This window comes from Adelges cooleyi, unplaced genomic scaffold, assembly GCF_023614345.1.
Source record: "Adelges cooleyi isolate 19-005CV unplaced genomic scaffold, UGA_ACOO_1.1 ACOO_flye_CR_arks_rails_tigmint_CR_PRNA_30, whole genome shotgun sequence".
Taxonomy (NCBI): domain Eukaryota; kingdom Metazoa; phylum Arthropoda; class Insecta; order Hemiptera; family Adelgidae; genus Adelges; species Adelges cooleyi.
Genome location: NW_026095971.1, coordinates 15,379,169 through 15,406,063, shown reverse-complemented (window position 1 = coordinate 15,406,063; position 26,895 = coordinate 15,379,169). Strand labels below are relative to the sequence as shown.

The 26,895-nt window shown below is 30.8% G+C and overlaps 4 protein-coding genes across 12 annotated transcripts in view; 2 read left to right on the top strand and 2 right to left on the bottom strand.

The window, feature by feature from the left end:
* Window positions 1–350: 350 nt before the first annotated feature.
* LOC126838750 (rhodanese domain-containing protein CG4456-like) lies at window positions 351–3,603 on the bottom strand. Of its 4 annotated transcripts, none has more exons than XM_050573425.1 (5): window positions 3,304–3,603; window positions 3,005–3,178; window positions 1,553–1,682; window positions 683–752; window positions 351–516 (listed from the first exon to the last, which is right to left on the bottom strand). In XM_050573425.1, the coding sequence occupies exons 1-4, from the start codon at window positions 3,422–3,424 to the stop codon at window positions 683–685; spliced, it is 495 nt and encodes a 164-aa protein (XP_050429382.1). In that variant the 5' UTR covers window positions 3,425–3,603; the 3' UTR covers window positions 351–516. The 4 variants fall into 4 exon arrangements, with proteins under 4 accessions (XP_050429382.1, XP_050429380.1, XP_050429381.1 ...); XM_050573423.1 differs by having other exon boundaries at window positions 646–752; window positions 1,553–1,715; window positions 3,304–3,588; XM_050573424.1 differs by having other exon boundaries at window positions 678–752; window positions 1,553–1,715; window positions 3,304–3,586.
* Window positions 3,604–3,835: 232 nt separating this feature from the next.
* LOC126838349 (NKAP family protein CG6066) lies at window positions 3,836–7,420 on the top strand. Its single transcript, XM_050572703.1, has 4 exons — window positions 3,836–4,115; window positions 4,964–5,063; window positions 5,397–5,529; window positions 5,599–7,420. The coding sequence occupies exons 1-4, from the start codon at window positions 4,015–4,017 to the stop codon at window positions 5,985–5,987; spliced, it is 723 nt and encodes a 240-aa protein (XP_050428660.1). The 5' UTR covers window positions 3,836–4,014; the 3' UTR covers window positions 5,988–7,420.
* Window positions 7,421–8,007: 587 nt separating this feature from the next.
* LOC126838546 (ceramide-1-phosphate transfer protein) lies at window positions 8,008–9,398 on the bottom strand. Of its 3 annotated transcripts, none has more exons than XM_050573049.1 (5): window positions 9,026–9,398; window positions 8,761–8,960; window positions 8,503–8,678; window positions 8,244–8,395; window positions 8,008–8,166 (listed from the first exon to the last, which is right to left on the bottom strand). In XM_050573049.1, exons 1-4 carry the CDS (start codon window positions 9,127–9,129, stop codon window positions 8,273–8,275), a joined length of 603 nt encoding a protein of 200 aa, XP_050429006.1. In that variant the 5' UTR covers window positions 9,130–9,398; the 3' UTR covers window positions 8,008–8,166; window positions 8,244–8,272. The 3 variants fall into 3 exon arrangements, with proteins under 3 accessions (XP_050429006.1, XP_050429007.1, XP_050429004.1); XM_050573050.1 differs by having other exon boundaries at window positions 8,273–8,395; XM_050573047.1 differs by having other exon boundaries at window positions 8,008–8,395.
* A 6,377-nt stretch (window positions 9,399–15,775) lies between these two features.
* The window catches only part of LOC126838263 (potassium voltage-gated channel subfamily H member 2), a 77,839-nt gene continuing 66,719 nt past the window's right edge, over window positions 15,776–26,895 (top strand). For all 4 annotated transcript variants that reach the window (XM_050572557.1, XM_050572556.1, XM_050572558.1 and 1 more), the window contains exon 1: window positions 15,776–16,155. In XM_050572557.1, coding sequence (XP_050428514.1) covers window positions 16,080–16,155 — 76 coding nt within the window. In that variant the 5' untranslated portion in view covers window positions 15,776–16,079. The remainder of the gene's footprint in view (window positions 16,156–26,895) is intronic.

Sequence of the window (26,895 nt, the reverse complement as noted above, 5' to 3'; positions counted from 1 at the left end):
TATCCTCATTACTGTATTAATAAGTATGCATTATAGGTCAAATTCTAGTTTAAGATTTTGCGAAAAATTGCTTATACTTTACTACTTTACTTTGCCTATACCTTACTTACTATGAAAACTTTAGAAATGGCCTGGCCCTTGGGTAACGCCCTCTTAATTAAGTCAATTTAAAACTGTCCACCATTGTTGGATGATGCTGATTACTGTTGCATACAATACTACAAAAATGGCAATTAAAGTACAAAATATGTATGTATTGAAGGATCATAATTCATAACCATCACAAAAAATGATTTGATATATTAATTTGATTAAAATTAATTTTCATGTGAAAAAAAATAACACATTCGTAAAATTATATACTTTATAACAAAATAAAATATATTCTTTAAAACAGTACTATAAAATATAATAGTAGTTTAAAAATATCCTTTTATCAAAATTCATAATTTCTTAATGACTCAACTTCTAAGTGTATTGTAGACTTCATTGGGGTTAATTACACACGATCGAAAACTGTAGACAATTAGTTCAAATTATTACAAAATTTAGAAAAAGTAATTAATTATATGGAACTTAAATCCTTTGTCCCCAGTTATAAAATGTGTAATAAATTTAATTATTTGATATATCAAGAAGAATTACCAGATTTAAATTCCATACAAGCAGAATCATACATTACTTATATTTTTTTTAACGTGTCCAAATTTTTTTCAGCCCATTCACTCCAACCACCTATGTAATTGTAAACCCTAAAATTAAAAACATAATATTTCTGTTAAAATGTATAAAATAACATTATAGCAACGAATATAATATATTGAATATTATATACTCAGTGGTATTAGTAACAACTAACAAATGATTCAGCTAATACCTATTCATATTGAATTAAAAGTCTGAATTATCAAGAGTAAAATGTACTTAAGAGCAACCAAACAAATGAGTAATGATTTCGAGCAAGTAATATACTTTAAAGTGATAAAACTACATAAAAAGAAGTTTTGTGCTAAATTATTGCTGACTTAATCTTTAAGCAGTCACGTTTTGTTGGTAGTTGTGCTTCTGTGTTTATCCTGCCATGTCATTTTAAATATAACTATTTACAAACTTTAAAACTATTTAATATAATAGAATGTTTAAAATTAAAATTATATTAAAAAGTTCTACATGTTATAATACATTTTTGTGACAATAAATAAAAATGTATTTCATTTTTTAAATAACTTATTATTTGTTATAGAAATAAATAAATAATGCCTAGGTTTGTCCGAGACAAACTTGGTCCTCAATCATAGAGAGTAGTTTTTGTGGGTTGGAATTTCAAATAATTCAATAATTTTCTCCCTAAAAAAATTGATCTATACTATTTTTACTATACATAATTTATAGAAAAAATTAACTGAATTGCATTTTAGAAAAGTGCTTATCTTTCAAGATTTATGCAGACTGATTATTTTGAATGGATTTCTCTGAGTATCCTTAATTAAAATGTGTTAATATGATATTAAGCATAATATGGTTGAATATGGTTCTATATTATAGAACCTACTTTTTATATCCAACTTTTTGAGCTAGAGTAACTGCTTTTTGACTTCTAACTCCTGCAAGGCATGAAAACACAATTTCACTTTTCTCAGGATCTGGTTTTGGAATTTTATACAGTTTTTCAAATTCTGAAGCTGGAAGTAATAATGCATTACTTACATCACTCACTAAAAACATAAAGTAGTGTTTATTTACATTAGTTTATAATTATTATAATTGTTTTCTAGCTAATTAGACATTATAATGAGAGATACCAAGTTAAACATAAAAGTATATTTTGCCAAGGGAACAGTTGTAGAAAGAGTAGGAAAATGGAATAAATATAATTGAGCAAAATGTATTAGAAAAGAATAAAAAGTAGCCATTTTAATTCTCTCAATGTTTAATACTTATATTGAAAAAAAATGGCTATAAGATGGTCTTCATTTAAAATCTCAAAAGGACATTATCTGTAGTTTTTTTTTTTGCAAAAACACAGGTTAGAATTTTGCATATAGCGCTTAACATACTTTTCGTAACATGACTATGACACTAATGGATTTATCAAAACACTTATTACATCCAGTTCGTTTTTTAAATTTCAAAATACAACAGAAAAATTCAGATTAATATGAAAAGATAATAACTGTTTATAAATTGGTACCTTATATCTTTAAATATTGGGTCATATATATAGTTTTAAAGATTTCTTGGACTACCACAGCATTTATTTTTGACAGCGATTTAAAAAAAAATTATCCTGAACATAACTACGCAGAATGCGTTTTACTTGGTCCATAGTTGTTTTAGAGCAAAAACACCTATTATAAAATCAAAAAATAACAATGTTTTGGAGACAATGTCATTTTAATATTAAAAATAATAACATACTTAACGTTAGTTATTTAAAAAAAGGAAAAAAATGTGATTTTTTATATAATGTTTAATATTTAAAAAGGGATATGACAATATCTCCAAAATCATGTATCTTTTGTTTTAGGTATTTTTGCTCTAAAATCATCATGGAGCAAGTAAAACGTATTTTGTGTACGTATATTTTAATGACAGAAAATTGGATGCCCACTAAACTCATAAACCTAAAAACAAATATAAATTATCATTATTATGACTATAGTGTATATTTTATGATGATTTCATATCTTCATTGAAATTTTAGCATATATGCACTTACCGGATACCTTTTTTTAAAACTATTTTGTAGTACTTTTTATGCTGATTACGAATCTGAAGTTAACAAATTGGCAGACTTCTCTATTTCTTATTAATTTTTTTTTGCACCATCGTTTTTAAAATTGAAAAACGAATCGATTGAAAAAAAAAACAATATTCGGGCATGGGGTGGTAAAGTCGATTTAAGCCAAAGATAGTAAAAAAAGGGTGCTGGTAAAGTGCATTTAAACCAACCATTTGAGTAAATAAAGCCAAACACACTAATATATTTATTAATTGTACTTACATGGTATATTTATGCTATTTGGCAATACACCAGTTTCAGCTAATTCTTTTTTTTCACGAACATCAATTATTAATGTACTCAAATTAATCAGCACTAACAATTTGTCAAAATCTATATTATTCATAATTGGCGTGGTCTTTGTAGATATATTATGTGTAACCAACAGTCTAGAACCTGTTCAAGAAAATTAGTATGTGTTGTAAGACGACATTTTAAAGTACTCGATAATCAATTATCTTATCTAATCTATACTACCAATAAAATAATTATATAATTAGTTATGATAATAGTCAACTTACTATGTAGTAATTTACTAGGTTTTTGCATGTGGTTCATTAAAATACAGTTTGAATGAAACATTTTGAGATCAAATGGAGAAAATATATGACGTGAACATTTTAACATGACTATTTTGTTCATTTTTAACAATGTTTTTTTTGGTTATTAAAAATAAATAATATGAATATATTATGATGTGTAGTTAAATTATTACAAAAACCTATTACGAATTTAAAAGCAATAGTATTACTGCTGTAAATTATTTAATGACGATTTTAATTGATTTAACTATTTCAACATTTAGTTGATTTAAATTTAATTGCGAACTTGTTGACCAAAAAAAATGTGTACTTAAGACGTAACTAAAACTATTTTATATTATAGCAAAATAATTAATACTTATCTGCCCATGATTTAAATATACCAGGTTACTGAATTTCTATTATCTATTATTTTATTAATCTATTATTATATATATCTATGGGTAAAAACTTGACCTTATCATATTAACCACGAAGAAATATGAAAAGATAACGAAAAAACTTAGCATAACGTACCTGTTATGAGTTATCTGAGATGTAAACATAATGTAAAATATTAGGAATTTAAATTTTAAAATATTAATGATTTAAAATAATAATAATAAAAAAACGTTATAATAATCAATAAGATCCTCCAATAAAAATTGAAACTAATGATTTACAAAATACCGTTGTTCTAATTTAAACAAAATGTCAAGTTCTAGTGAACGAAGACGAAAGCAGCGTGAAGATATTGGATTAATTGGCGTGTCTGAAGTATGGGAGAGATCTCCTCCACAACCAGTAAAAGAGTAATATTCTTTTAAATTATTTATAATTTTAATAAACTATATTAGCAAGTACTTTTATTTATGTCTAAACAAATGAATCTAATTTTCTAATGTTTACACTTCATAGATTTATATAATTACTTAGTCAGTAATTTTTTAAAGAAAATACTGCAGTAAATAATACAAAATCTTTCTTTATTTTGAATATATAGTTTACTATAAACAGGAATTTTTGAATTATTCTAGGCAATAATACTCATTATACTCGTAAAATAAACAAATGTTATGTTTATCAGTATTCATATAATATATATTGGTATCCAAATATATAAACACTATGCTGTCGAATAATTAAAATAACAATTTATTATTAAGTAAAAATTAAGTTTTTATTAAAGGGGTTATTCCTTTTAAAATAAAATGAGAACAAATAAAATGATTGAGCACCCAACCAATTCTGAATGGATAAAGAATAAATTGTTTATTTCAATTTGTTTGTAAAATATAGAAAAATGGCTTACATTCTAAAATATTACGTTTTTGTAATGTTGGTCTTTGGACCCAGAATAATTTTGTAACAAATGGAGCATTTTTCACCAAAAGCTACTTCCTAAAACCAAAGTTAAGAAAGTTTACCCCTTTTTAGTCAAACTCAAGAGCAACAACCTCAAAAGTGATATATTTTTCTAAATATTAATCAATTTTGTTTAAAATTTATTGGGGTATTCTTTACACACTATACAGACCAGTTGTCAAGTATATGAAAGTATAATTTTTTATTTTGGGTACTAAAAGTGTTCAAACATAAATTATTGCTATAAAACTTACTAAAAAAAGTAAATGTTCATTATGTATTATTTTAATTTTAGTTCTGACTCAGATAACGATGGTATTCATAATCAAAATAATTTGATGATTAATCCTGTCAAATGGCATAAAAAACGAAAAAAGCAAAAAGAAAAGTCAAAGGTACTATAATGTGTTTCAAATATTTGTTTTTAGTTATAATTTATTAATAATATGTGACCTTTTTCCTTCTCCTTTAGTTTCCCATCTATAGGTCTGCTTTTCCGTCCATTGTATCTTGTGAGTGATATCACCACATACTCAGTCCATCAGTTTTTTTTTTCCACTGGCTCACTTTCTCTCTTCTTGCTATCTTAACTAGGGCTTCAGTTATCTTTTTGGTGATGAGCACTATCCTTAGTCATTGTCCTTTACTTATTCATTCCTTATTACAACCATTTTTGTGACTCCCACAACAATATGTGACCATTTTTAATTTATTAAAAATTATCTTAGAAATCTAAAAAGTCTAAAAAATCCAAAAAGCATAAGGAGTCAAGCAAAAAGAAAAAAAAGAAAAAAGTTTCATCCGATAGTTCTAGTAGTTCAGATAGTGACGGAGAACTGGATGAATGGATTGAAAAAAAAGGTAGGGAAGAATATTGTAATAAAAATATTTCAATTTTTCAATTTTTAATGAATTGTATGTATTTTGTAGCTACTGTAGAGTTAAGCGTGGATGACACTGTTGGTCCATTACCAAAACCAAATGTTACTTTAACACAAAAGGAATATGGAAGAGCCTTATTACCCGGAGAAGGTGCAGCTATGGCAGCTTATGTGCAAGATGGAAAACGTATACCACGTCGTGGTGAAATCGGATTGACTTCAGATGAAATTGCTTCCTATGAATCTGTTGGTTTTGTAATGAGTGGAAGTCGTCACCGAAGAATGGAAGCTGTACGTATTCGAAAAGAAAATCAAATTTATTCAGCAGATGAGAAACGAGCATTGGCTATGTTTAGTAAAGAAGAAAGACAGAAACGAGAAAACAAAATCCTTACTCAGTTTAGAGATATGGTAAAAAGTAAAACATCAAACAAGTAGATCCAAATACATCCAAAATGTGTTATGTATATTATAAAAAATAATATACTATGTAAAACTTCATTATCTCATGTGCTTATAAGAACCTTAAATATGCACGACTCAATTGTGAATCATAACAATATTGTTGTTTTGTAAAATTATTTTTGACTGACAATGATTAATACACTTGTAGAAGACTATAATAATATCTCAATTTTATTTTGAGTATTAAGAGGCTTGTAAACAATAAAATTATTTGTAAATTTTTAAAAATATAACTTAATTGAACCACTCATGAAATAGTTCATCTGTAGCTTTTGGTAATCCAATGGTCTTATCTAAAGGTAATATTGACACAAACATACAAACACATCAGGTTTAAAGTTAAAACCAAAAAATATTTTTTTCAATCTTAGACGGTTTTAATATAATCGGTTTAATTTATAGAATAAATAATTCCCATGTTTAATAATTGTAGTAGTACCTATATCATTAAAAATAAATTTACTGATGTTTATTGATTAATGCTACAGTGTATAAAAAACCACAATTTTACAGTATAACCAAAAGAAGTTGAATTTTAAAATTGATGTTTATGATTTAGTTACGCTAGCATTCATAAAGGCGCATTGTATAGGCAATTTTTCACTAATACTTTAAATGTTCAGTTAAACAGTATTTTTGACTTAAGTCCTACGCTGTTTTTAACATTTGGGTTTAAAATTTAATAGCATGCATAATAATTAACTATCAATTGTAAATTTTGTATATAACTTTTTCTAGTATTCATTTAATTGTTTTTAAATTATTTACAATTTTAATATTAATGTAATAATAATCATAATTTATAAAAATACCTGACTTATGGTTTTGGATAAATATGTGCAAATCTAATCCGTTATCTGTTATTTAAAAAATGAAACCTAGTAATTTTTTTTTTTATCTGTTACCATGGCTTTCTATACTAAAGTATAATTTATATGTAATTAAAAAAAATAATAATAAAAGGACTTTGAGAAAAAAAAGCCTGCTTGTTGATTTGTTGATAATATAACAATTGGCATGGGGTATATAGTAATCACCATTGGGTAGCTTAGGTCAGTAATCACTACATAGTCTTAACATTTTTATTCTTTTTCTCTTTTCTTGGCAAAAGCCAATTTGTATTTATTAAACATTATATAAACTAATATTTATTAAGCTGGTCCTGGAAATGTACAAATCAAATGTATGAATCTTTAAAGCTGCAGTGCCAAGTTAAGTGTTAAGACTTAAATAATTACAAATATGACTTGCCGTGGAGAAATTTTGTCAAATTGGTAGTTTAATGTTAATGATATTGTTTTAATTTAATTAAGTTATTTTTTTACAATATAAAATTCTTAACGCACAATTCTTAAAAAAGTATTGTAATTTGTAATAATAATAAAATTGTTACATACCTACATAATTTGTCGCATGTTAATAATAAATTGAACAATATTTACATTTTTCATTTGTAACGAAAAATGACAATTTTAATAAATAACCAATATGTAAATTTTTATCATGCATTATAGTTATATTTAATTAATAAATAAAATATTAATAAAATATGAAATTTGCTTAGAATCGATAGCTGATTTGTAAATTTTAATTTTGCCACTCAAACTTAAACTTTAAACATGAAACATAATAAAGAAATACATACAAAAATGTATTTCATGAGAATTAATTATTAATTTGTTGTTTTCATTAAATGGAATGTGAGTGTTGAATATTTAATAATAAAAACCCCACATAATAATTACAATAATCTAAAAAATTAAAAAAACAAGATAATTTATAATACAAGAAAAACGTTGAACTTGTTTAAGCTGTTGTGCTATTGCTAAAAATAATTATGGTTAAAATAATTTCATAAAAGGTTTAAGTAGAATTAAATTAATTACTTTTTTAAATAAATATTTGTGAAAATAAAGTTAATTTTTTTAATTATCACAAAACTAAATATAATTAAACAAAAAAAAAAAAACTAAAAATATTAAAAAAAGGATCCTTAAAATTTAAATCACGATAAATATTAAATATAGTTAAGAATCTTTTGAATTCACAATTACTCGGTATAATCACATATTCATATAGAACACTAAAATCACAGTAGAAGTTTGAGACAACCGAGGACTTGTGTTCCAATTATTAAATGGTACACATTGAGCTATAATCAGAAATAAAATAATACAATAATTATACTAATAATAATTCAGAGCAATTAAACAAATTGCATGATATTACTAAATGGCAATTGGGAATTGATTGAATACTTAGGGTAAATGCAAAATTTCATAATCTAAAAAAAGTCTGTTGACTCTATGGTGAACCAATGATGCTTTAGATATCATATCCGGCATTGTGTTAGATGTTTCGTGGTTGCTTTCGCCAACTGCCTGCAATAATAAGAAACTCAGTTAGGTTATACCATATACATTAATTAATTTCTAAGCAAACTACAGAATTAAAAACTAAGTAATAAGAATTATAATAAAATACTCACTTGGTGGTAAAGAGTTTCTTGATTTGGTAGAAATTTCATCGCCATTCGTGCACCAGTGCGTATCAACCATGAATGATGTTTAGCTAATGTAATATCATACGCTTCTATGGCAGATGAAGATGTACTATCCTTGGGTTCTAGTTGACACAGCTTTGTCATAAATTGTACGATAAAATCTATTGAAATCAAGAGAATATAGAACAAAATTGTCCTAATATTTTGATATACATATTATATTGTTATTTTGATTAACTATACCTAGTCCACGATGTAATCGCAATAATGTAATACAGCCTGAATTGTGAGCCAACTCGCCATTCGATCTTTCGTAAAGAATCATTGCTTTAACAGTTACAAAGTTACTATTATCTTGCCTCATCAATTCATTGAGCCGCCAGAGCTTGTCTTCTATGTCTTTGACGACAAAATTGAATATTGTACCGAGCTGAGAACAAAACCTAAGTAAAAACCAACAATAGAATTTTAGTACAAGGGAGAACCAGATCAAAGTTACGATACTCACTTGGAAAGTTCCTTATAAGCTATTATATAATTTCTAATGTCTACGTCTTCGTCGTGAATCATAGCTTCGTGGAAAGCTGCTCGGACGATGGATACGTTAAACATTATTAATACAGAGCAGGAAACTAAAATATATTTTGTTTGATTGCCGACTAGAATGGTATGAGCGAGGCCGTAAAGTTACTTTGCCTGAGTAAAGTAGCCAGCAACGAGTATAGACAAGTATACTAACGAGTACACGAGTACAGACAGTAAATGGCAAAACTGCGACTGCAACTGATTAATGATTACAATTGTTTAGTATTTATAAATTATAATTATATAATAAGTTCCACAATAAAGTAGGTATATTATAGAATTCGAATATTTGATAAGAATCTTGCGATAGCGGACTGCCGAGGCCCATGACAGCGTTGCCAGCGTTTGAAAATAATGCTACCGTACAGAATGGTCATAATCACCGCACTTCTAATAAAATAAGCGTAGAATAATACACTCTTTTTCACTCTCAATCTAAGCCACCCATCCCCTCCTTTGATGCCGACCACTAAAAACTGACTTATGTTAATAAACATTTATAATATAATTTTTTTATTTAAGTATAAATTAAAGAATTTTACTCACAATATGTAATATTTGATTATAATATATTCTCTTTTTTTTTATATAATAAAACAAAATTAAATTAAACTAAATCAAGAAATCTTTTTTTTTTTTATTTAGTCTTGCAGTACATCGTCGGTCTCTACGATCACGATTTTCGCCAATGACCATTTTGAAGCCATCATGAGGGCTGAGGCCAATTATAATTTAAACAAATATATTTTTTAAGTTTTAGAATGGTTTTGTCTTTGTATTATTAAATAAATGGTTTCATACCATAGCGTCGACCTCTACCTGAGTTACTTATAAATAAATCTGTTAATTTCATATTATGATTTATAATAATTGTAGCAAAAGGAAATGTGAAAATAAAATTTAAATAGGCTTTTTGGCTACTCTCAAAAGAAATGAAGCGGCAAACAGGTACCTACTAACGTGCAATATGTAATATGTCCTTATAAGATTATTACATCAATGATATATCGCTTCTCCGGTCTAACAATGGTGTAAGTGCAAATTTAATTGTTCTTCAGAAAACGTGATTTAAAATTTTAGTGTAATGGTAACTGTACACGATGGTAAACGACAAAACTGCTCTCTAGCAGTCAATAATAGGTATTACACTTATGCCATTGTTTTACTCGATAAAATGAATGTTATCGTACTAAAGTAAAAAAGTAAAAAATTTGCACTTACACCAAGGTACAATACAATGAGATAAAATAACTCATTGTATTACACTTTACAGTATAAGCCAGCACAGTCCGAACCAGCACAATAAGAAATTTCCAAAGTGAGGTCCACTGATTCGGATTTCGCATCGAAGCGTTTTCTTAAATGTGATTTTATTACTACCTCTAAATCACAGGTCTTATTTATTATTACAGGTTATTATTATGTTAGTTTATAAACGAGCTACAAGATTAAAAACTGGTAGTTGGTACCTATTTATAGATCCTTTTGTCACAGGTGCTAAATTATATAAAACTAGTTTAGCCTTTAGGTATATTATTCAGTTTTTCTTGACCTGTAATTTAAAGGTAATAATAAAATCACATTCAAGAAAACGCTTTGATGCGAAGCTGTGGATACTAGACCCCATTGCTAATTTCTTACTGTGCTTAATTTGGACTGTGCTGATTTATATACATATAACTATTACAACAAAATTTTTTCTTCTTTCAAAAAGTAATCATTGTATAATACATGTATAGGACATTTAATTTTAGGTTTTACATGTTTTCATTATTTCTTAATAAACTGTAATAGTCCTGCAATTATATAATTGGGTCATTCCATGCCACCTGATGTGTGTGCGAGTGGATTTTCTAAATACCTTAAACTTATACAAATGATATGAATTACTTGTACAAATTTCAGAGTCCTAAGAAGTTATAGGCTCTTCAATATAGCACTATACAACGAAATTTGAAAAAATAATTTTCTTACAGATCTCAGTAAAAATAAGTCTCAAGGTCAAGTGTCGAATAACTTTATTTTATTTTAATACATCAAACTTAACTCCTTTGATTCATGTGATATTGCTATATTGAATAGCCTATAACTTTTTATTAATAATAAGTATGCATTATGCAACCTACATTAATTTATTTTTAATTTTTTATGGGTAAAGTTTAAAAAACCTCGTAAAAATATAAAATATACATTCATAATTAATACCTTATAATATTCATATTTCAAAAATCTAGATTTGATTTACCACACCACGTGCGGTGTGCAACGAAAACACCACCAACGCACGTCCGGTTCGTGTGGCTTACCACTTTCGCGCCACCGCCGCACTACCACCACACTGCATTCACATGTAGTATAATTATTTTTTCACTGCAAGTGAACCTAAGTATACCAACTCTAAATTATTAGAAAACTAATTTCCATTTTTTTTAAAAATATATATTTTTTTTAATTAACTAAATATTATAAATAGTGATTAATTTGTGAGGGGTTTTCAATTCATTTTTTTTTAAACACAATATTTTTTTACTTTTTTTTTTTATTTATTTACAATCTATACAAAATATGTATAATCAGCAAGTCTGATGACAACGATATAATGACATAATGTGTGAATAGGAACGCTCTCAGCAGTGCCACCTGACCGGAAAAATTAATATTTATGCGTTAAGCAGGTCCCTGGGCATTGCCTTTTTAGCCTTCTAGGAATAAGTGAGACAGAGGATAATTTTTTAATTAGAGGATTGGAATGGGAATGTACTTTAGAGTAAAATTTGGAATAGTGGGATTTGGCCAGTTCGTTGAGGGTTGGTAGTTTTAAGTCTTTATGGAGTTTATTGTTTGTTACATACCTAGGGGCAGAGGTAATTATTCGTAGGCAGATTGACTGGAACGCTTGGAGGGTTTTGGTGTTGGACGGCTTAGCAGTCCCCCATAGTTGGATACCGTAGAGCCAGGCTGGACGAATTATTGACTTATATAGTTAGCTTATTTGATAGGGTCAATTTGAATTTTAAAATTGGTCTTAAGAAGTGCAATCTAGAGTTGACCGATTTGCGTTATTGTTTTAAATGCGAGCTCCATGTAAGACGTTTATTAAACGTTAGCCCCAGGTACTTGACTTCATTTTCTGCGGGTATTACTTTATTGTTGAGCGAGACAGGTGGACAGTCGGCATTGCGCAGAAACACAATATTAGTAAACATATTTCACATCGATCATAAAAAATACAAATACTAAGCATAAAAAATATTATATCAAATTGACAACTGACAATATTAAAATAGTACACTACTATAACACACACAAATGTATAATATATTTGGACTTTTTATTTAATTTCATATATTGGGGTAATTATATTTACGTACAAACACTTAATTTTGTGTAAAATGCATTACTAACATTGGTACTGCACCTGTTTTGTAGATACAACGCAACAAACATGCTGCATGACTTAAGGGTTGATTGCCCTATAAGTTTTGGAAATTTTTGCCGATTATCTTTGAGTATCTTTTGTGCAAAATTGTAATTAGGTACAAGAGAGAATGGCGATCCTTAACCAGTGGAGATAGTTTCCAAAAATAATTAGGTACAAGAGAGAATGGCGATCCTTAACCAGTGGAGATAGTTTTCAAGAAGTCTTTCATATTTGTTCAAATTCTCTCCACAAACCGTGTCGAGATGCATTTCAGATGTTTGTGCAGCTCTTATCAAAGAGCTTAAAGATGAAATAAAGGTATCATATATTTTTAATTTGAAAATAGAAGCAATATAATAAAAATGATATTTTCAATCTTGTAGTATAATAATATATTTTAAAAAGTAAAGATGCTAACATTTATAAAACAAGCAAAATAAAAACTATTTAAAGAGGTTAAAACAAAATATGTTAAACTTAAAATACAACTTTAATAATTTTATTAACTTGATAAAAATTAAAAAATAATATAAAAAATATTGTTTTATACAAAATGCTCAGGTATAAATGACACAATTATAATAATACAAATATGATCTTGGATACGTAAAAAATGAGTCTGATTGTTATTTTGGGTATTATTCGGTGTTACGTTATTATATATTATGGGATATTCATAATACGTTGGCAGTGCGTTTTGATTTAAATAATTTATTGAACCGTGTTGCCTTTGTTGTGTAAAGTTATTGTTGTGTGATTGAGATTCAGCAAAGTTTATTTTACACGATACACGATTTGATCAATTTATTTTTTATTTATTTTTTTATTTAGAAATTATACAATCTGTAATATATTTAATTACAATAAGCATAAAAGATGATTTTGAAGTAAACAGATATATAATAATATATTGAGACAGTAGGCTTGATAGAAGGGGCCAGCCAGTGCTGGTACTTCATGACATGTGAAATCGCAGATTAGTCAACCAATAGGTCGCGACACCACGTTCGCTTTAGGCGCCTTCTGGGGTCACCAGGGATAGTATGGACGGATAGTTCAGAGATCAGGGGGTTTTGATGGTTGAATGTTTTGGAGTGTAGGCGCTTGTAAAATGTTTTGGCAGTTTTTTGAACTGTTGGGATGGAGAGATCATTATGGAGGGTATCATTGGAGACGTAAAATGGGGCTTTTGTTATTTGGCGGAGGCATTTGTTTTGGAAGGTTTGTATTTTATTAATGTTGGATGATTTGGCAGGTCCCCAAAGCTGGATGCCATAGGTCCAAATTGGTTTGAGGAGTAGTTTGTACATGAGGAGCTTGTTTTTGAGATTGAGGTGTTGTGATGTGAGAAGGAAACGCAATTGACGGGAGCGATTGTTTAAGACGAGACGTTTGGCATGGATATGAGTTGCCCAAGTAAGGCGGCGGTCTAGGTATAGGCCCAGGTATCTGACATTTTGAGCGGTTGGAAGGGGTATGTTATTGAGGTAGATATGTGGGCAGTCTGTCCGATTTAGAGTAAATGTGCAGTGGATGGATTTAGACTCGTTGATTTTGAATCCCCATTTTTTATACCAAGTTGATAACAGGTTATCAATTTCTAGCATAGTTTTCTCCCGCGAGTATTTTCATTTAGTGTCCGTAATTTTTGAGCTAAACATACGCCAAGAGACTCACGGCTAGGCTTTTCCGTCTTTTCTAATATTTTTTCAAAAAAATAATAAGCTTCGTCCATTTTTTCAGTGACATTTATTTTACGTTTCTTTTTATTACTAGTAGCTGGGTCTTTAAACGCGGTATCGGTTGATGTTGATGGCGTTAGCTCAGTGAAATCAGATGTTACGTTAATTTCGTCTTCATCAGCATCTTATTCCTCCTCCTCCACATTCTCGAATACTTCGCCGTCTGACTGCGCAATCTCCAAGGCGCTCTGCACGAAAACACGTGGCTGCTGATGTTTTAAAGGAGATCTTGACTGGTTGTTACACGAGTTTCAAGTCTCTTACACTCAATTCTCGTGTGAACACTATTTTAAAGGGATGCATTTTCAGCTCTTTATGCAAAATTCTTCGAACACTTCGATCAGAGATCACTTCAGACTAGCCGCGTTTTTTCGTGCAGAGCGTCTTGGAGACTGCGAAACGCATGCTATCATTGCAGTCATATTTTCTGGTCCCGTAACAGTCCTAGGTCACCCAGAAGATTTTCTATTTAATACATTACCAGTTGTCCCGAAGTTGGATACCCAATTTTTTATTGTTTTGGTGTCTGGAACTGGATCTTGCCGACGTATCGCAAATCGTATGCGAAAAAACCGCTGTGTTTTGATCGGTGATTCGCCATTTTTAATAAATTCTTCAGCGACAAAAGCGCGATGTTCTCTTGACCATATCATGTTGTTTACTAAAACCGGCATGTGTCAACAAAAACAAAGCCGTGGTCCCCACTACTGTACCCCCTTCACATCTAAAGCAACACGTCACCAAAATCAGGGAGATCTTTCTGCCGGACCCTGTAGTGTAAAAATTAAAAATTTTTTTTTTACTTAGGATGTTATATTTTGTAAATTTGTTGTAAAATTACACTACTTAATTTAAGTGTACTTTTTCAGAATATCCTTAAATTTTTTTTTTCAAATTTCTTAATAGATTAAAATTAAAAAACAAATTCGAAATTTTATAAAATTCATTAAATTTGTATACTTACTTAAGGTCAAAGTTTCAAACATTTTTTACTTTATTCTGACACATCATTCTCTACTCTTTTATTAATAACATTTTTTGGACAATTTTTTTTTATGATGTATAATTAATTTTAAAGTGTGGTATTTTACTAAAAAGTGCTATATTTAAGAGTCTATAACTGTTACGTTACTTACGGAGTAAGTACTAACAACAGTTGACGTTACCGATTGAGAGTCTGTAAGTGTGGCTGTTTAACGTGTTGCGATTGTTTTATTTAAAATTGTATTTTCATAAGACTGATTTACTTTTACCGATTGACGGCAAGAACAGTTTTATCCCGTTAATCCAACGACGGAACGTAACGGGCAAACGAAAAATCGGGGGTAGGAATACACACCGAAAAACAGTGCACTTTTTAAAGATAACAAAATACCTTTATAAAACTCATGAAAAAAAATGTAATGCAGTAGTTTCAAATGGCTGGTTGTTGCCGTCGGCGAGGGTCGGGGCTCATCGCGACTCTTCAATAACGTGCCGGCGTTGAGGCGCTGCCAGTATTCCGCCGACAGAGAAGCGGTGCCGTGCAACGCCAACACACGCTCGAGTCGAGAGCTTGCACACGTTACCCGCGTCGTTCGTACAGTGAACCGCCGCGTGACCACAACGAACGTTAGTGGTGACCAGCGGCCGTCCGCTTTAGGCGCCGTCGACTCCGACTACGACGAGATTACTCGCTTGCCACACGGCCGCAAGTGTGTTATGCTGGTGGCCAGTGCCGTCGGCCGCCCGCACACGCGTCCCGCCACATCAGCGTGGCCAGAAACGTGACTGTATGGTGGGCTCGCCCGGTGGGTAACCCCGCCTGTTACGGCATGCCAATACGCCGAGGACATGTCACCCAGCGCACCACTGTCATAGAGACCATCATCAAGAAGTTCGATACGCACAGTAAGTATTACGCAATGCGCGGTGCCGGGAAGATGAATTACCGGTGCACCGTAAAATTTCACCCTCAAATTTCAACTATTGTTTGCGCAAACGACCATCAGTGCCGCAGCAACTGTCGTTTTGCAACTCAAACTCGATAATTGTGATAATCATCTGAGCAAGACAATATCTGTGCTCACAGCTCGAATAATAAACTTCCTTCATTTTTTTTTTTTATTACAAAATAATGTTATATACTATCACTATTCGAGTAATGTAACCACTAACATCGTCTTAACATTATGCTTTATGCCAAACCCAAGACGATTGGACAACAAATAAGTTTAATAAAAACGTTGAGACCGGGTAAAATAAGGCAAAAAGCAATCAGTGCGACTCTTAATCTCAGTCAATATGTTTTGCTAACCAAATGGCTGTGTAGAAAAGGAATTAGACATTTTCCTTTTCACAGCGTCAAACTTGTTTAGTTATGGGTAAACTGATTAGACAGTTATTATTCTTTCCGACCAAATAATAATCCTGTCCAAATCCATTATATAAATGTTAGAGATACGTACAGACGTTCAACCGAAGCAGATAATGCTTAAAAAATTCGAGGCAATATAAAAACGAAACAATCGTATGTTAGACAACATGTATGTTGCAAGAAGTCTTAAAAAACTCTCCGAATGTTTAAAATTGCAAGTTATTTTAAAATCTCGAAACATTATTTTTTGTTCATCTCGAATTAAGTAAGCGTGAGACATTTCAGCTGTTAACTGATGTAAAGTTTGTAACGGGTTTAACATCAACAGCATATTATACCGTTTCAAAGTTTTGTCAACTAATAATCATCTTAAAGTTAAATTTTCGTTGTACCATATTGACTTATTATTAATTTAGTATAGTTCGTTATTTGAAAGTCAACTAAAATATGTAAAGCATTTAAGTAGTAAACAAATATTTTTGAATCTAAACAATTTTGTTTTGTAATTAATTTCATACCAATACGATATTTTTAATTTTGATGATAAGTATAGTAAATATTTTTTTTTTCCTTTATTAATACAATATGACTGCTCAACAATTACAAATTAATAAAAAAGTTAAAAATAAAATTGGAAATTTAATGGTTAAAACTAAAAGAAAAAACCGCAAAAAACGGCTGACTGTTAAGCTCCAGATTTTTTTCACAACAATTAAACGCTTGAGTACTAATGTAGAATGTTTACCCTACTACAATGTTCCAATGCTAAAGTTGTCATTCGACTAAAGCAATTAACAGTAGAGGGTAGAGTTCTGAAGGATCGAAAAAAAGTTCATAACAAAGATTCATGTGATGGTTTATTTCAATTCTACAAGTACTTAGTTTAAAAAGTTAATACTTTATACAATACACACCTTTAAAAGAAAAACTAACAATAATTGAGTAGAGTTGCTCCTTATTTTTGTTATTTTACTTCGGGTATGTTAGTGTCCACCACGAAAAATTTGAAAATATTATATGTCTTCGCTAAAGCGTCAAACACGAGTGGAACTAAAAAATAATTAACTTAATCGATGAGTATTTCGAAAATAAAACGCGTTTCTGAGCGCTATTGTTAATATAAATTGTAAAAAAGCCTTTAAAAGAAATCACCGTAGTAGCTAAAATTATCAACTTCCTCGCTCAGAAAATCTTTGCTCTAATATCAATATTGTACCAACTACCATTGAGAGTAGACTGCTTGAAAATTGAAAGGGCAACTTTTTTACTTTTATACGATAATCGGTAGTGTTTTGACTTAATTTAGACGTTTGGTCTAACTTTCAGTTTTAACATTAATTAATTAATCCCTGTTACAACATTCAATGTATTAGGAGCCCTGACATATGCGATCATCAACTCTGACACCAATAGCAAGCGTAAAAAGGGGCTGATACAGGTGGTCTATGGGGGCTGAAACCCCTCTCTTATGTATTTAAATTTGATGCATTAAAAGTGTTTTCTTATGTTTATTTTGTTATAATATAATATGAATTTATCTTACTATGTAATTTTTAATTATATGACTATTGCTTATGTTTGTAGTGAATTCCCTCTTTTATTTTATTCCTAGGTTCGCCTCTGAGCGTAAACTATAAGGTACATATCATAATAATACCATTATATTCTATACAAATATTATACGAATTATTAAATAAAACTAATTAAATACAACGGCTTAGAACAAAAGGGACCAATGTCACATTTTGCGACTTTTGACATATTATAGATTATAAAAAAGTTTTTATTGTCCGCAGCTCAAAGGATACATTATACCGTGAACTATTTTAGTGAATATTTTAAATTTAAATCGTAGAGGTGTAATATATTTGTGCAAGTTAAATATATAATACAATACCTCTTGCAACTAAAAAAAAGTAATTTGTCCTTTTTGCACTAAGCCGCATGTTTGTTCAGTAGATATATTTATGTACATTGTATACACTAAAGTCTGAACTCTAGCTAACGATTGTATAGTACTAAGCCCGGCAATACTTATTGTTGGACAAAAACATGGTAGTCGACTAATTATCATTACCACAGCGGTGCTGTGGAGTTTTACTTGTAGAGCTAGGCTATGTGTGTGTATAAATGTTGAGTAATATCATAAGGGTAAAACTTTCAAAGCTTTTGGGTTTAAGCATATATAGTTGAATGGCCAAAACAAAACAAAATGTATCATACCATTGAAAGCCGCCCACCATTCTACTGACTGTGTGAAGCGTCGAACGGTAATAATAAACGTTGTTTCGAGTATTATAATAATAATCAATCAAAAATCTGTACAAAGCGGAAAAGGCTCGCACAGACGGTGTATGGACGGTTTTTAATGTTTTTCTCCTTTTAAGTCTACGTGGTAGGTAGGTACGTTTTGGTGATTTAAATAATAATCTCCAAAACAGAAGATTCGTTATTGAAATCTGGAACAAACAACAGTTGCCCGGAAACGTTTTAAGTTCATGGAAAACGTCGGACGCCGTCTCAAGTACAAATATTGTTCAAATGCTATACAACGTTGAATTCTCAAAATCTACACCCAATACCAACTATATTTCGTCCAGACTTCATCAGTCTACCCCGTTGGATTTACTTACTGGGCGATGGAAAATAATCCATACGAGACTACATAAAATGCAGTTGCAATTTCCGTCAGTTTTTGACGCGGGTTGATCGTTTACAGTCTAAAAAAAACCACCTTCTTATCCCGTCAAGCAGTACTTAACCACAAACACAGAGTTATAAAAAATACCCAAAGCGACTGACCCAGATACCATAAAAAAATAGTGTACAAATTATTCCACGGAATTTTCTTTAAAGTGTTCAGACATAGTCACGTATAACTTGAAAGGAATTTTAAAATTGTTTAGTCTCAAGTTAAATAATGACATGTGACCGTAAAGGCGAAAAATGCTGTTCTTAAATTTATCCAGCTATAATACCATTGCTAGTGTGTTTTACAATTTTGTCTCGACTTTTGAATGACTCGTCTTCTTGTATTATAAGGTGATTTAAAAGTTATTTTATAACTTAAAAAACAATTTTTAATGTTCAGTAAAAATAAATTAAGTAGTCTTCGTTAGGTGGAATTCCACCTAGGGCGATTTTAATACTATACACCCTGTTTTTATATACTAAGTTAAATAAGTCAAAGTGTCAATTATTTGTTTTTTGTTTCTAATTACTTATTATAGGCATGGTTTCCGGCGAAACGATCAGACCTACACGGTGTATGCTATGCGATACTTTATAGCTGCAATGCCATTGGATTTCTATAAACGAAAGGAATATGCGCGAAAAAGTGAGAACAATAATAACTAATGTTTATGTATTCGCTATATTACATTCGATTATTGTTACCAATGGCTGAATTTTTGTATAATATTAATAATTTATTATATAGTGTTGTTAGTTGCACTTAGATATTGGCACTAATCGCAGCGATTAAACGTATCACAGAAAAGTCGAAAAAACGGAAAATTATCTATTTTTTACACACAATTATTTCAACTATTTTGATTACTGTGATCGTTTTTCCCGTTTTTTCGATGATCAATTTGACGTAAGACGCTACATTTTTTGGATAATATTTAAAATGAGTTAGGTTTTTGTGTAATTTATTTTAAAATATCCCGCTTTTTGCTTTTTTAATATATTCTGAGCTGTGTCCACTTTCAAAACTCAATTATATCATATATATTTTTTAATATTAAAAAAAAATGTCTACAACTACGCATACAGCCGAAGGAACTCAATGGGTACTTCTATTTCCCTTGTGCTATTTTTTTAGTTGTTATCGTTTAAACAAATTAAACGGGATTGGTATTGTAATTGAGTAATGCGCGCATACAAATTGATTTAAGTGATACATTCGTTTCTCAAAAAATAATTAAAATTTCATATTTCATCGCTATTTTAAACACTAAATGTTAGCGTATAAAATAAATCATTAACTTTTTAAATCAAGAATAATTTATTAATAATAATGACTGTCGAGAACCAGTTTTGAATAATTACTTTTAAACTATTACAGTTTAAAAGTTTAGAGTGAAGATATATTGAAATTTAGTATTATTTTTCTATAATATGTAGGTGCATTACTCAACCACATTTTACCTCCCGTCTAATTAAAAGTTAATGAAATATTTAAGTTTCAAAAGTTTATATATTTAGAAATTTTATGATATCGTAAACAAAAAAATTTTCGAAAAAAAAAATTACAGAATAGCAATTATTTTCAGGAAAGAATAGAGCGACTTACATTGATAATTCTTTAATCGACACGATGCACTAATCAATAGTTCAGCAATCTGCATTTAGTTTAATTTTGCCGTAAAATTGTGTTCAACATTAATATTATACCTAGTGCTGCAAAACGTGTACGTTATTTAACTGAACTATATTAACTATTAACTGTGTATAGTTAATAGTTGTAATTTTATTTATTAAGTAGCTAATTCAACTGGCCGTAATGTCCACAGTAGGTAGTTTTTTTTTGTCGAAAAAGCTAACTTGTTTTTGATGGTAAGTTGAGTGAGCGAGACACGTTTTTGAACTTTTCTGGAAGGATCCAACTGATCCCAAATGGGTTTTTGGTTATCTTTATCGGTCGCGAGCGCGAACAAAATCGTTTTCGCGTGGGTAATAAATCATCCCGTTCTAGTTATAACTGCTCATCCATGTCACTGATGAAAAAAAACCGCAATACCAAAATTCTGATTTCAAAGTTTGGGCGACTGTTTAGTATGTATTAAATGGCTTTATCGGCTCCGGTCTCGACACACAAACGGTATAATATATTGTTTATTGTTACTAAATCTGAGAAAGCCAAAAGGTATATATTAGGGATAAGCTATTCGATATTGTATCGGACGACCTGCTTCGTCGCGTTGTCATCAGCGAGTGTGTACTGATTTTCCATATACCTATTGTTTCCTTGCAACGCTATATACTTGAGACACATAAGTGGGACACAATTATGTATTGCATAAGTGTGTTGTGCGCACAAACTACACGTATACAATAAAAAGAGCACACACCGTATTCATCATATGACAAACTAACCAGAGCGACGATTCCTAAATGTTCTTGCGCTCAATTGTCAGCGCCAAATTGTCTCATGCTTAATTTTCTGCGCTCGGACAATACGAATCGTTTAAAGAATAGAACTGGAAATGGTTTAATTCAAAATCAGTGCTTTAAGTTTTCGGCAGATAAATCCCTTTAATATAGACAATGACAATGTTATTAAAACCAAATAAAAACGGTACAACAACAACCCGAATATTAAAATTATTCGGTTATCTAAACTAGAATTTAGTGAATGAACCGAATTTGTTGGTTTCTAGGGTTATCGAACTATTATAGTTTCTGAAATTAAATTTGTTGATTCATAAAAGTCATATTAGACTGCTTAACGTTCTTCTATACCTGAGATAGAATACGTCTCATAAGTCACTTGCATATGTTTTCATCGGTTCAACTTTTACAAATTAAAGTTTTTGCGCCACACTATAATCCTTTAGATTTCAAGTCAATAAAACTCCGATTGTTTAGTTTTACTTATTTTCTACTAAACCTGCGATTTTACTATTAAAATTATATTTCATTGTGATTTGGAAAATGGGCTATTATTATGTAGAGTTGAGATGAGTTAGAAACATATTTTACGTTAATATAATTCGGATAATCCACGGAAAGTATGTTTTTTGTTCGCTTGGTACCATTAAAAAGTTACTATCTATCAACCGTATCCATTCTATGGTAATAAACAAACGTACAAACAGGCTTTTATTTTTGTTAACATGTATTGTGGGTCATGCGGATTCGAAAGATTTGCATACGGTTTATAAATAAAACTGTTGACTCCTCGTGAGCTACACTATATGTATACATTATAGAAAACACAGATATCGGGCGACGAAATCGTCAAAATGCGGCCTTTAGCTACCGCGCCGTGTAATTTTGAATGTATACGGTTGCTCGTCAGTCGTCTTGGTCGAATAATATAATTACCGTCTTGTTTAGCATAATAATTTCGACTAACAAGCGTTATTTCTCTAGTGCTTACAAGGTTAGCACACGCACAAAAACTGCAATAGGAGGCAACACGGACGTTTTCAATGCGTAGCCAATATATCTATTTGGATGGCGCCCACATATTTTCGTGGACGCAAAATAGACCGTTGTGGTAATATATATATATATATATGTATAATAATAAAGCTGCTGATATTATACGGCTCGTAGGGTCTTTCATTCGTCACCCGACGGCCAACCGGACGTTAATACAGCGCGTTACGATCGTATATCACAAGGGCGAACCGACCTATCTAGAAAAGGAAGACTTATTTGGACGTTAAAACGATATATCCAACAACGGCGCGGACGTTACATTGTCCGGAAAAACACTGTTTACACGACCAACCTGTGTTTTGTACCTTTAGAATGGTTAAAAAAAACCCTTAAGTGGTCAGAAAACGTATCGTTGCGAGTATTGGCAATGTCGCTTGATCAATAATATAATATACATCTCGCCCTAAGAAAAGCTGCGGGAAAAGAAAAACGTCGAGATTATCTTAAAAATAAGAGCGAACAATTAGGTACTGTTTTAATGTTGTAAAATTTGTACAAAAATCAATGTTTTTTTTTATCATTTAACGTTAAGACCCCTGGATACCGACCATTTTTAAGGAATTTTGTATAGGCAATATTTAAGAAAAACGTGGTTTTAATAAATTTAAAAAATGTCATGGTATTATTTTTAATTTAAACCATTTTGTCTATGAATTAAAGCCATTTTAGTTAATATAATAGTACATTTTTTTGTTTATCGCACTGCGCACAGGCTGAACCAGTGATCCGATAAGTAATCTGAAAACAGATTTGAATTTGCCATGAAGTTTACTTGAGATCGGTCAGCTTACTTTTTGATATCTTATCCCTACTACGCATAAAATACGTTTGAACATTTTATAAAATTTCAAATTTTAAAATAAAATTTGGAAAGGGTTAAATTAAAAATTGGAAAAATAGTCTGACCGATCTCAAGTAAACTTCATGACGAATTCATAACTGTTTTTAGGTTGCTTATTGGATCACTGGTTCGGTCTATGCGATGGACAAAACATTATGTGTTTTGGCTAAAAAAAACTGTCGGTATCCAGGCCCCAGGGGCCTTAACAAACGATATTGTCTTTAGGCCTTAGTATCGGATATCGAATGAACAAGACGTCATCGCGCAGTATTAGTTTTTTCCTCATTATACTGATCGATAAGCATTACGCACCACAGAGCAATGGTTAAAGTTTGCGTGGTAATAGTCAGCGTCGTTGCATTTTAGTTGCGCTTTTAATCGATGCTCAAAAGTTATTATAATTGGTCTTACGGTTACGGAGAGGTTTTTCTTCTATTTCTGAAAAACATTTCGATAAATTAAATTTCTGAAGTCAATTGACGGATAATTTCCGCATAAAGCTAGGTTGAGGTACAAATTTCAGAAAATATTCTAAAGATATTTTACATTTGTTGACGGCTCTTTCTCTATACAATTTCCATTGCGATTCTGCCGGTTTTCACTGTCTCTTACCTATTGTATTATTATCAGTGACACTTTATCGCTTCGGTTAATTCGACTGAACAATAAGAACCGCAGTGCCGTTGTTAAGTTTTAACTTTTAATCCCAGTATCCCAGTATTATCACGTGTTTTCGGAATTACTGATTGGAAGTTACTACTAAATACATAAGAGATAAAAAACGCCCAGACAAAGACAAGACTACAACGACGTGATTGGCTTATCCTTCTCGTCTCTATAACGCAGAAGGCTATTATAATATTATAAATATAATACATATATATATATATATATATATATCATCCGCCTATTTAGCATAGGACGAAGCAATTGCTAATGAAATAAAATATATTAGAAATTAAGTATTTTATGGTATTTTATAGTTACTTCCATTGCTAAAATATAGGCTGACGACATTTATTATAAATAAAAAACTGAACAAATTGGGGAAAATTTTTTTTAACGTTTTGTGGCGAAGGACGGCCATCTAAAGCCATGACTCATTTAAGAACCACCATATTATATATATATAAATAAATAGAAGGCCCGTAACATGGAGAAATGTTTTTACTAATTAGGGACTTAAAACGAACTTAATTAGAAATATTGGTGTCCTATAAAAATATTTTGATTAACAGTACGTTAGGCTTTTTGTACTATTGTCTGCTGATAATTTTTCGTTGCCGCACTTTCTAAGGCTTTTGCTTTAGTGTTAGTTATCTCTAATATAATTGAAATACATATTTATAATTCAAAATAACATTTTATTAGTTAATTAACTTTATTATTTAAATAACTGATTTTTACGATTTATCGATTAACCGGTTAATTGGTTAACCAAAACCGGAAAACCTATTTAATCGACTACCCATCGTTACAACCGATTCAAACCGATAAACCGTTAATCGGGTTTCCGAATAATCGGTTTAAAGTATGAGCTCTACAGTGTCACAAAGTAAATATGGCTCCGTTGCTTTGAAAATTAGCTAAAAATTCTATACTGACACATGTTTCTAGTAGCAAAATTGAAAATATTATTGAATGCGGCGTTCTTCCATTTAATAGAGCTGATTTTTGCTACACGAAAGTGGTCAATTTTGAGTTGTGGCAGTCTTGTTCTAGAGGTGCGATTTTGGCTTTTTATTTTTGTCAAACGCACTAATAATCGCTTTTACGCGATCGAAAAACTCATCAGGCGGTCTTATCACGATTCTAGTAATCGCCCATCATCGATCCAACAAGGCGGCAGTGGCGGTTGCTACACGACCGTTTACCGTGTAACGCGTTGTTATGCCGTCGAAGACCCGTTCTACTATTTTGTACATCCCTTCAAGGGCGACCGTTGACGTTGCCGGTCGTAAGTCACTCTCCGCACAGGTGGATTTCATTGGAAACTTTTTTTTCTTTGTTGTTTTTTGAGTGGCATTTGGCCGTATAGAGCTTTTACTATAAGCCGACCGTCCGGATTACAGTTTTAATCCACCGATGTTTGTGAAGGCGGCGGTGGCGCCAGTAATTGTATTTCTGTGTATGTCTGTCTATGTGTGTGTGCGTGTGTGTGTGTGTCTGTTTGTATTTGTTTTTGCGTGTAATCGTACAGATTATGTATAGTAAACGAATGTGGTATACGCACACACACACATAGTCGTTGCTCTATAGGGCGCGCGGGCATGTACAAACACACGGTTTAAAAGGCGGCGTGGCCGAACGTTTATTATATAAAAATGCATTTCGATGATATTGTGTGTGTGTTTTTTGAATATCGCTTGGCGAACGAATGGACCGACTTCTATATTTAAATGGCACGCGAGCATCACACTCTTTCCTCTACAGACCCCACCACCATCACTCCTCAAAATCGGTACGGCCGCCTATAGTCTACAGCAGACTTATAGTGTACTATACAAAACGATTTTTATTGGGATCGTTGAAAGTCTAATAAAAATAAATAAATAACTTTTCGCTTTTATCGTTTGTTTTGAGTAGGAAGAAATTGTTTTCCGACGTACATATTATTATTTACTACAGGTCAGACGAATCTTATATTAGTATCATCATCTCTATATTGCAACGACTGCTTTTCATTTTTATAAGTGATTTAAACTATTTTTACCTATGCAAGCTTAACAATTAAATATACTAAAACTTAGAGAAATACACGATAGGTACATAAATAATAGATATATCTATAAGATTAATAATACTTCAAAAGAACTACGAGTAGGTGTGACATGATTTGGAATTAAAAATTTTATTTGGTTTATTGGAAAAATATCGTAGAATGATAAGTTTTGTAATAATTAGTAGCAAGATAGTGCCGCTTATGTGTGATGATCAAGGATTACTTTCGAGGACGACCAAAGAAGTGACCTATGTGTTAAGGTAGGTGAAAGTATGGACACTAAAAAAAAAACGTCGCGGTAGAGGTTAGGTATAACTCTTCAGTTTTTGCCTGCGCTACAAGTGATTACGGATCTTCATTTGAAGATCCGTATCGGCTTAGTAGTGACGAAATTATAAAACGTGGATTCAGCTCATATAAATGCAACCTCGGTTTTTTTATCGTGTGGCTTAGAGACGAATCCAAACAAACGATACCAAACTATTGGACAAAAGACCTGAAAGATTAAATACACATGTTTATATATATAATAATGATGCT

Excerpts from the sequence above, each read along its gene's own strand:
- LOC126838349 (XM_050572703.1), top strand. The coding sequence starts at position 4,015 with ATGTCAAGTTCTAGTGAACGAAGACGAAAGCAGCGTGAAGATATTGGA. Across the intron at positions 4,116-4,963 it reads CCTCCACAACCAGTAAAAGA|TTCTGACTCAGATAACGATG; the intron begins GTAATATTCTTT and ends TTTTAATTTTAG. Across the intron at positions 5,530-5,598 it reads TGAATGGATTGAAAAAAAAG|CTACTGTAGAGTTAAGCGTG; the intron begins GTAGGGAAGAAT and ends TGTATTTTGTAG.
- LOC126838750 (XM_050573423.1), bottom strand. The coding sequence starts at position 3,424 with ATGAACAAAATAGTCATGTTAAAATGTTCACGTCATATATTTTCTCCA. Across the intron at positions 1,716-3,004 it reads AAATAGCATAAATATACCAT|TGAGTGATGTAAGTAATGCA; the intron begins GTAAGTACAATT and ends TTATGTTTTTAG. Across the intron at positions 753-1,552 it reads CAAAAAGTTGGATATAAAAA|GGTTTACAATTACATAGGTG; the intron begins GTAGGTTCTATA and ends TTTTAATTTTAG.
- LOC126838546 (XM_050573047.1), bottom strand. The coding sequence starts at position 9,129 with ATGTTTAACGTATCCATCGTCCGAGCAGCTTTCCACGAAGCTATGATT. Across the intron at positions 8,961-9,025 it reads GCTTATAAGGAACTTTCCAA|GTTTTGTTCTCAGCTCGGTA; the intron begins GTGAGTATCGTA and ends GTTTTTACTTAG. Across the intron at positions 8,396-8,502 it reads AAGAAACTCTTTACCACCAA|GCAGTTGGCGAAAGCAACCA; the intron begins GTGAGTATTTTA and ends TTATTATTGCAG.